Below are 10563 nucleotides of genomic sequence, written 5' to 3' on the forward strand. Positions count from 1 at the left end.
CGCAAATACTCCTACGAATCAAAAGCTCTAAAAATGAAGTCAAGAATTGATTTTTTTTGATTGCTAAACATCTACAACAATTCGTAAAGAAAAGTGAAATTTATTCCGCAATAGCACCCGACCACAAAGAAATTTACATTTCGTTGTCGTGGACAAACCCAACGCCCAGGGGACCCGGACTTTGGAAGTTTAACAACTCTCTCTTGAATGATGAAGAATACGTCAACAAAATCCGCGAAACTTACGCCCAAACTTGCATTTATTACTCTGATTCAGTCAACAAACGGCTCTTTTGGGAAATGCTTAAGATGGAAATTAGAGCAGCAACCATTTCTTTTAGTAAAAATATTGCTAAATCAACACACTGTAGGGAGATGGAAATTAGACGCCAACTAGATGTGTTAGACGATATCATTTGTAACAACTTTCACTCCTCTGAAATCGATCTGGTCTTAAAAGAATTTGATAACCTCAAAACAGAACTTCAGTCAATATATGAGAAGAAGGGAATAGCAGCAGTTTTTAGATCAAAATGTAGATGGATCGAAATGGGCGAACGCCCCACAAAATATTTATTTAATCTCGAGAAAAGGAATTACATCAAAAAAACAATAACGGAGCTTCGAATGGAGGATGAAACAATTATTAAAAATGAGATGCAGATCTTAGACGCTATTGAGAATTATTATAACAACTTATATATGTCTGTAGACACCACAACACAGGTTGATTACGATGAATATATTCGAGATTTGTCTCTCCCCAGGCTTTCAGATGAAGAGCGAGATAACATGGAAGGTCTTTTAACGTACGAAGAATGTAAAAAGGTTTTAGAGACTTTTCAAAAAGATAAGTCCCGGGGTGAGGATGGTTTCGCAGTTGAGTTTTATCAGTTTTTTTTTCGAACTTCTTGGACACCATCTTATTGCAAGTTTAAACGAGGCTTACGAGGCAAATGAGCTTACCATTTCTCAAAGAAGAGGAGTCATTACTCTGATACCAAAAGAGGACGGCTCTTTGTTGGACTTATCGAACTGGCGACCAATTACACTTCTTAACGTGGACAGCAAGATCGCATCCAAAGCAATAGCAAAAAGATTAGAGGCATCGCTGCCAAAGTTAATTGACCATGACCAAACGGGTTTCATTAAAGGACGTTATATAGGTGAAAATATAAGACTATTAATCGATGCCATGGAGTACACAAAGGCGCATAACATCCTGGGAATTTTGGTATCCCTGGACTTCCGAAAAGCATTTGACTCCCTAGAATGGCCTTTTATAATGAGAACACTGGACGTCTTCAATTTTGGAACGAGTATTAAAAAATGGGTTTGCACCTTTTACACGAACATAGAAAGTGCTGCGTTAAATAATGGTTTTCTAACAAAATGGTTTAGGCCGTCCAGAGGTGTCCAACAGGGATGCCTTTTATCACCGTATCTGTTCATTCTCTCAGCAGAGATAATGGCTAACAACTTCCACAAGAACCCAACATCAAAGGGATCAAAATATTAGGGAACGAATTGAAAATGAGTCAATACGCAGACGATACAAACCTCTTATGCGCGGACTTGACTTCTGTCGAAAAAGCCTTGGAGGTAGTAGAAAACTTTGGTAATCTGGCAGGCTTAAAACTGAACCGTAAAAAAAACAAAAGCGATCTGGCTGGGAAGATGGGAAAAAAACAAAAATAACCCTTTACAATTGAAATGGTCGCGTAGTCCGGTTAAAATCTTAGGCATTTATGTCTCATACGATGAAAATGGAAATAAGCAAATGAATTTTAACCTTAAACTACGGAAATTGCAAACTAATCTTGACATGTGGAGGGCGCGTGATCTTACACTATTTGGGAGAGTACTTAAAATAAAATCCTTGGGTCTATCACAACTCGTTTATTCAGCCTCCAACCTCAATGATCCTCAAGAAATAACTCCGATAATTAAGACAAAGGTATTCAACTTCCTATGGAAAAATAAAAGAGATAAAATCAAAAGAGCTGGGCTTTATCAAGATCGCGAAAAAGGTGGCATACGTATGACAGACATCGAAACTATGGTTAAAGTTCTGAGGCGACGCTTGGATCCCAAGGCTATTGACCCCAGAAATAAGTAATTGGAAAACGATTCCAAATTATTACCTTAGCAAAATTGGAGGTTTGAACTTTCTATTGAGATGTAATTATGACGTAAAATATATGGACAGTGGTCTCCCCCTGTTTTACAAAGATATTCTTCCTTTTTTCAATGAACTAAAAAATCTCTACAGCTACGATGGTATGCAAGATATGGTCCTATTTAATAATAAGGAAATTCTCGTCGGAGGAAGACCTGTTTTATTAAAGAATGGTTTGACAACAATATTTTGTCCATCCGAGACCTACTGAACAGTAATGGTCAGCTACTGTCTTTCCAAGAATTTCATAACAATTATAACTGCAATACGAATTTTCTCCAATTTTATCAAGTTACCAGCGCAATCCCAAAATACTTAGTAATGAAAGCAAGAAATACAGAGCCTTTGACAAATGAACCTTAGAAATAACGTCCTGTTTGAGTTAGACGACTCTACACAAATACAATTGCAAAATGCCAAAACTAGAGACTTCTACGGTTTGCTAAACCAGAAAATTCACACTGTGAGTCAGACTGTCCCAATGAAGTGGAACAGTATAATAAGACTTGATGAAAATGCCTGGAAAAAAATTCTCACCTCCCTAAAGAGCGTCTGTAAGGAGACAAAATTGAAATAATTCCAGTTTAAATTAATTCATAGGATTTTAGTTACTAAAAAGGAACTTCATCGATATGGTATTAAAACGGACGATGAATGTCTCTACTGTGGTGAGAAGGATTCAATTGACCATACTTTTCTTAACTGCCGATTCGTAAAGATTTTCGAAAACAACGTAATTGACTGGTTTAACGCCGCCAACAACTCAAAATTTGCTCCAACAATTGAAGAGAAACTATTTGGTATCACATCGGGCCCATATGAAAAAGAAATACTGAAGAAATTTAATTACACAATCCTATTTATGAAATACTACATATACACCAGTAAGATGCAAAACCAAGCTATTCACCTTTCTGTCTTTGTCAATAAAGTTTTATTTAAGTACAGAATAGAAAGCTTTAGATATTAGCTACAATAAATGCTCCTCCCAGTTTAAGCGCAAAACCATACATGAAATTACTTAATCACGTATAAGAGAAATGTTAACGTCAGTGCTTCTGAAACCGATGTAAAGTACATTAAGCTATATAGGTAACCGTTTTTGTAATCCATTATAATGCAGGAAGCCAATAAAGCACATTAAACTTAAAAAACAAATAAATAAACAAAAATAAACAAAAAAAGAAATCAAAAAAAGTAAGAAATATCGTTATGTTAAACATCATCAAATGTCCTTATCCCTTAAATAAGACCCGTAATGATAGTCGGGGAGCCACAAATGTGACCCGTATGCGTTAATTGCATGAGGTAATCATTAAACCATGTGAACATTAGCACTTAAAAACTGACACAGAGCACTGTGTGAAGCTGTTTTATTAAAGATGGCAGTTGGAACACATTTACAACCAACCAAAACTTGTTTCGATAGAGCCTGTTTTTTCACTTGACAGGTTGAACTTTGCACATTAACAAATGTTACGTGAAAGATCGCCGAACAAATTTTGCGAAAGGTGTGGGTTTAAATTCTGTAGAGTTAGTTTATTTGTTGAAAATGGTGTAGCTGCAGCGCCTGGAATTTCAGACCTTGTTTCTATTTTCTTTGGGGCCAAGTAGAAACGAAGGCCTGGAAAGTCAGCCTAATGAATGATAAATAATATGGTTAAATGATCCTGGGTGGAATCCATGTTCGTCCAGCTTCGAAGACTGACAGTCCGTTTTCCTTTTTCCTCCGTTATGACAACAAACATTAAATCAATAGCTGTCAAAATACACCTAGCAACCATACTCTATTCGCTTTCCTGCCAGACACTTGAAAAGGTTGACCCGCTCGGAAATTCTGGAAGAATGCCGTATGCGTTTGTCGTATCCTATCGGGAACATTTTCTTTACTTCTGTACCACAGACTGCTCTTATCAGAGCCGGAAATCTTAGGAATAGGTCAAAGTACGTCATCTGAACACAACAGACCAAGTAACTGGTGGAATGAGAAAATTAAATGACTGACTGACAATAGTTGCTCCGTTTCCGGTTTACCGTATAAGTTGTACGGGCTCCACCCTGGATGATCACCAGAAAGTGACATTTAGGTTAAAAGATCGAATGCGGAGGATGTAAGCTTGGAAATTGCGGCACACGCACTTTTTTTTTTTGGAAAGGGAACGCAACGGTGATACGCTGCTTAAAGGGACACAGTCAGCTTTGAGACCGCGCTGGCCTGGACACTAGTTTTGTTACTTTTGAAAAGAGGTTACCTCAACCCGAAATCAAAATTTCGCGTCGTAGACATAGACAAAATCTGCGTCAATCGTGCCTTTTGGTTCATTTGATCTTCAATATTTTACTCAAAACCTGTTTTTGAATATTATGTTAGCCATCTTTTAAACATATTTTCTGGTCTTTGGCTAAAACGGATTGAATCAAGTATCCAATGGAACATGAGAGAAGAGGAGGGAAACGTGAAGGCGCCGGGCGGAAAAAATCACCTGCATTAACGAAAATAACGAGGCAGATCAATCAGAAACACTGGAGAGTCAACCACCATTCCATATATTTGGAAAATCGGGTTTTCTCAAGCTGGAGAAAGATTCGTGCGGATGGATCCTTTGGCAACGATTCGGTCTTCGCTTCATGGCTGCTCGGTTTGGAGCTCAGACGAAGGCAAGAAAATGAGTGAGTAAGAGTACCAGCTCGTTCTGTATTTTAGACGGATGTGTGGTATTTATACTGGACAGAAATGTTTGAACATTTTTTCACTTTTTGTAGATTGAATGCGATGGAAGGGACTCGCACACCAGCCAAAAGAGCGAGACATTCCGAAGATCAAGAAGGTACGTGCAAACGTATGAGCGCGACTTCTCACCTGAGATTATTCATGTTTATTTCTTATGATTTGCATACCTCACGACCTCACGCGCGTTTTTTTTTTTTTGTAATGTTAATGCCAGGTCCATTAACTTCAACTCCGTTGGGAAAAGGCAGAGATATTCGTGATATTTCTTTCATAAGTACTGGCAGTCGTGAAGAGTAAGTGAAAATTGCATGCTCTAAATTTTGTAACATCTGTGAACTACCCAGTTGTATTCAACATATAATATATCCCAAATCCCTGGTTATTGTGAGGGGCACGCCAGTTCAGCAATCTGGATTTTATGGAATTTTTATGCCGTGAAAGTCAAGTATTGGCTAAATGCAATCAAAATAAACATAATTTCCATAAAACACTTTTTTGTGGCACGTAGCAACAATGAGTATTCACTATTAGAATAATAATTATTATTACCTTGTGTCTGTAATGAATTTTACTAAATGTTTGTGGTTCATCGTGTGTTACAGGTCACACTCATTTATTGATGTTACTGGTGTTGCTTCCAAAAGTCCGCTTGCTGTAAACGAATCTTGCAAGATAGTTGATGACACTGTAATCATTGACCATGAAAGTGACAATGATCATGACATCAGTGACAGTGAGAGTTCAACCACATCGTCAGAACAAAGTTGCGATAGGTACATGGTGAACAAGTAACATAAAAAATTGTACAGTAAATGGCATTCATCAGCAGTTACTTTAACACTGACTGGAGGAACAGTGAGCCAGATTAATCCATTTTCCACTGGCTAATTTGAGAAGAACACAACGAATTTTACCAAGTATCAAATTTTTTTGGCAACGGATTGATAATTTGTTTGTATGTCCAACCAAGTGACCATTTTGGCTGAACAAAATAGCTAGGTCAGATGTGTAGTTGTGGGAAAATTATTGCTATTATCGTTGTTTATTTCATTTTTTTGGGGGGGGAGGGGGGGGGGGGTGGGGAGTTAAAAAATCTTCTCTTTCCCTGCTCGGTAAAGGCGTCATTCAGGATTAGTTAGTTTTTGGAAAGTAAGTCTTGTTTTTGATTTTGGGAAATGTTTTTTTGTAATGATGGAGGCACTTGAATATTGTAAATAGCTAACATGACATTGTTGTTGTTGTTTTTTTTTTAATGTTATCTCAAGTGATGTCGAAGATGCCTTGAAGCTACTCAATGAAGACCTGACTATGGCAGAGGATGACAGTGGTGATAGTGAATTTGAACCACTGTAAGTATAATTCTACAAGATAGATAGGAGAAAAACAAAGAAATAGTTAAAGAGACAAGAATAATTATTACAGATATTCAATTGCATTCATACATGTAACAATATTCTTGAATATGTATAATAAAATTGCCAAACAATATACTGTTTTCTTTATTAGAAGATTGTTTCATTGTGGATTATGTAGCTGTTGGCTTTAATACTGTGCTTGTTGCGTTCTTAGTGGAGACGACAAAGGCTCCGAGAGTGAAGTTGATGAGTTGGATGAGACAACTGTGTTGGAGTTCACAGAAGTGTCAGCCGTGCCTCTGGAGGGTGGAAGTTTGTCAGTCCAGCAGCTGTCAACATCACATGTTGGACAGTCAGATAAATCAACTACAGATTCTCTATCAGTGTGGACCCAGACGGCTTTTGAGCAGATAAGCCAACCATTCGTCTCAAAGCACCAGCCTGAGTATGGTCCTCATAAACGCTTTTCAAGAAAAGACGAACAATTTCATTATAAAGAAGAACTTGGCCATGTCAAAGGAACCAAAGTAATCTGCTCGTTGGATTTGCTACTGCAGCAGCTTGCAGGGCCATGCAAGTATCCAGGATGCATTCATGTGGCAACTGTTGAATACTCTCTGTGTGGCACTTGTGCAGTAATTCGTTGGAAGTGTCCATCAGGGCACAAGGGACGGTTTTGTACTTCAGGAGATGCAAATGGCATGTTGTCCAATAACCTTCAAACAGCAGCTGCAGTTCTCACGTCAGGAAACAATTTTTCAAAAATTGAAAAATTTGCAAAGCACCTAGGACTCAAATTCATTTCAGCTTCAACTTTTCAGAGAGTCCAGAAACTGTATTGTGCCCCTGTCATTGATGAATGGTGGGAAAATATGCGAGAGGAATTGTGGGTGCAATTTGCCACTGAGGACCTTACTGTTTGTGGTGATGGCCAGTGTGACTCTCCTGGGTTTTCAGCCAAAAATCTCTGCTACTACGTAATGGAGATGATCACTGGTTATGTTATTGAAATTGAAGTTCTGGACAAAAGACATGTTGGGTTGAAATCAAGTGTAATGGAAAAGAAGGCCTTGAACCACTGTCTACAAAGACTTCATAGGGTCTTGAATGTTATTGAAGTTTGCACGGATGCATCATCCTCTATCAAGAAGCTTATGAGTAAGTTCAAAATTGTATGGTGAGCTTTATGTCAGGTTTGGCTTCTTCATAGATGGTTGTTTTGCAAATTGCATATTGATACCTGTCAGGTTCAAAGTTCAAAAATGCTCATTTGCTGTTTAAGGGAAAAATTTAAATGCTTTATTGGATACCCAGGGTTACTCTTGCTTTTCTGTTGGAATGATGTAAAGTACATTGATGTTGGATTAGAGAATCTACATACATTTTGAAGTATGACAGCTGTTATTTTTCATGTCAGTGATGTTTTTTCATCATTTCAAATTTTCAAAACCGACCCTCAAATGAAAGTTAAAACCCGATTTTGTACAAAATTACTGCCTTTTATTGTTGCTTGTGTGTTTGCCTAGCTGATGAGTTCAAGACCCTCTTCCACTCCCTTGATGTCTGGCACAAGGCCAAAAGCATACGCAAGAGTATACAAAAGGTAGTGGAATGTGAAAAAACGAATTTGCTAAATATTCCAGGTGCTTCAGTGTATTAACCTTCCTTCACCCCCTTGAATGGGAATGATAGCCAGAAACTTTATTATAGTGAATAATAGTAGAGAATTAGTTTTTGCTTAAGTCCTCCCCCCCCCCCCCCCCCACCCCAATACAGGGACTGGGGGTAAAATCCAAATGTGACATGACTAATAGAAAACACCCCTTATGGGTGTTTTTGTTTTTTCTAGGTAGCCAGTACCAAAGGTAATGATAAAGTGGTAAAGTGGTCAAACCAAATAATAAACCACTTCTGGCATTGCTGTTCAATTGCATCAAAATGTGAAGACACCAACCAGGCCCTTGAAGCAATGAAGGTAGAAAGTTATAATTAATAAAGTAACTATTTGAGAGCAGCAGGTTTCCTCATGTCTATGACTCATGCCATACAATGCCAGTCAAGGTCAGCCCATGCATGTGCACTAATATTCCCCTTTAGTGAACAAGTGTTTTGTCACCATGTGTCAATTACCTAATCACGACAGTGAAACATATTATTGGCTTATTTCATAGGACAAATGGCTAAGCCTAATGCATCATGTTTGTAATGAACATGAATGGACCACGGGAAGATGCGACCATGAAGAAATGGAGCCAGGCGAAGAACACCCACCTTGGTTTGACCGGAGGGACCATGACTTTGAAGTATTACAGAAAATGGTGCTTGAACCATCTCTACTAGATAGCTTCAAGTACTATGTGAAGTTCAGGTAAATGCTTTAGTTAGATGAGTACATGGTGATATTACAATTACGTTCAGCTGATGTTTATTTTTGGGGGTGTACTTTTAGTTTACTTTCAGCCACAGCATGAATGCATATTTTGCAAGACAAAGACATTAAAGTCCTCAATAGTATCCTCATTGTAGTTTTGTTATTATTGCTGTAAAGGCACACAGGATCTTTGGAATGCCTCAACAGCATGTCATTGGCATATGCTGCAAAGAGAACTTCTTACAAGTATGTAATTAGTTCAGTTACTTTTATTGCACAAGTAGTAGATAAACTTGAATTTCTCGAATTTCTTTAGTTTTCTTGCCAATGTATTTTTAGTATGTAATAATAATAATAATAATAATAATAATAATAATAATAATAATAATAATAATCATAATTAAATAATAATAATTTTGTAAGTTCAAAAGCAAAGTACAACTGTAACTGTTGAATCCAGGAGGGGGTTTACATACATGTATGTATGTATGTATGTATGTATGTATGTATGTATGTATGTATGTATGTATGGAAATTATAAATTTCTCTTCTCATGTTGAAACATCTTTGAAGAAGAGAAATAAGAAATCAAATCTATTTGTAACCATGTAACACCCTCCTATCTCTGTAACAGGTACAGCTTTTACAAGGCAAGAAAGCAACTCGCAGCTATAGATTGGAATTACCATCTTAACAGAACAGTTGCCGTGGGATTGAAAGGGGGAGAAGCAAGATATAGCAGGAAATATAATCAACGCACCAAAGAGTGGAACACACGGATCATAAAAGTAGACAAGGATTATGATTACATTCCCATCCTCATGGCCAAAGTTGTTCGTCGCCGGATAGAAGATGTCTTGCATATAGATATACACGTGTCTCTATCTGAAAATGACCCTGAGAGAATAGCGCCAACCATTGCCCACACAGCTCCTGTATCTTCTAAGGAATTGTGTGAAAGACATCAAACAAGGTTTCAAAAAAAGAAATAAGTTATTAATGCAAATGTCCACCCCAGGGAAGGGGGGGGGGGGGGTTTACTCTGGGTTTTAAGTGACAGGGATGATCAAAGCAATTTTTGGGGTTTAAAAGTTTTGATTTCGGGGTTGTTGCTTTTTTTTTGCGGGGGGGGGGGGGGGTGGTAGTAAAAGTTTTGCAAGAAGTTTTTAAATTTAGGTCCAGGGATTTCTTGGAGGTTTTGATTAGTGCCCCGATGCAATCATCCCTGTCACTTGAAAGTGGGAGTCCCCCCCCCCCCCCCTTCCCCTCTGGATTTGCATAAGGTATACCAAGAACTGTGCTACCATCACAGTTTATGAATTGGATTTTGGTTATTTGCAAAATTACATATCTTTTGAAAAAAAGGAACTTAAACTATTAACGCCACCTAGATTTTCTGTTAATTTCGCTACAAATGACCTACATTTTAGCCACTACGTGTATTTTAGTGCGGAATTTTAAATAACACTAGCTAAAGTTTTCATGGATTGCCTTCACCACAGCAAGTCGTTTGCCTTGTGAGAGTACACTAATTATTATTGTACCTTCTGTTCTCTATAAATTTAGTAATGAAAGGAAACAGGTTGTTGATGTAGAATAAAAGGCTGTAATAAGGATTCATAAATCAAATACATAATTTTAGCTGGTTTATCACACATTCTGTCGTCATTCAGTTTTGGGTAATACCAGTAATATCATGTACAGTAAGAGTGTTCAACGCTCCTTGAAACCCATGTAAATGCCTGTAGAAGATGGATAATGTGCACGGATTTCCCACACAACACATGATGCTGCAACTTTCCTCCTTCCCTTGCCCAAATAACCATGCTTATCAAGGATGTAATGGCGATAAGCTGCCTTTCTAAAACTTCTAGTGCTGTTGTTTTGCCTATCATTCCTGATATCAGCACTACTTTTTATAGACAGTT

General features: G+C 37.8%; 2 protein-coding genes across 2 annotated transcripts in view; one reads left to right on the forward strand and one right to left on the reverse strand.

The window, feature by feature from the left end:
• The first annotated feature begins 374 nt into the window (after positions 1–374).
• On the forward strand, positions 375–9647 carry LOC137988195 (uncharacterized). Its single transcript, XM_068834244.1, has 10 exons — positions 375–827; positions 4942–5006; positions 5512–5682; positions 6175–6258; positions 6455–7422; positions 7791–7867; positions 8114–8239; positions 8436–8632; positions 8813–8881; positions 9270–9647. Exons 1-10 carry the CDS (start codon positions 375–377, stop codon positions 9625–9627), a joined length of 2568 nt encoding a protein of 855 aa, XP_068690345.1. The 3' UTR covers positions 9628–9647.
• A 701-nt stretch (positions 9648–10348) lies between these two features.
• Positions 10349–10563, reverse strand: part of LOC137988196 (uncharacterized) — a 1711-nt gene continuing 1496 nt past the window's right edge. Inside the window, exon 4 of the mRNA XM_068834245.1 lies at positions 10349–10563. This exon is cut by the window's right edge and continues 361 nt beyond it. Coding sequence (XP_068690346.1) covers positions 10349–10563 — 215 coding nt within the window.

This window comes from Montipora foliosa, unplaced genomic scaffold (assembly GCF_036669935.1).
Source record: "Montipora foliosa isolate CH-2021 unplaced genomic scaffold, ASM3666993v2 scaffold_411, whole genome shotgun sequence".
NCBI lineage: Eukaryota > Metazoa > Cnidaria > Anthozoa > Scleractinia > Acroporidae > Montipora > Montipora foliosa.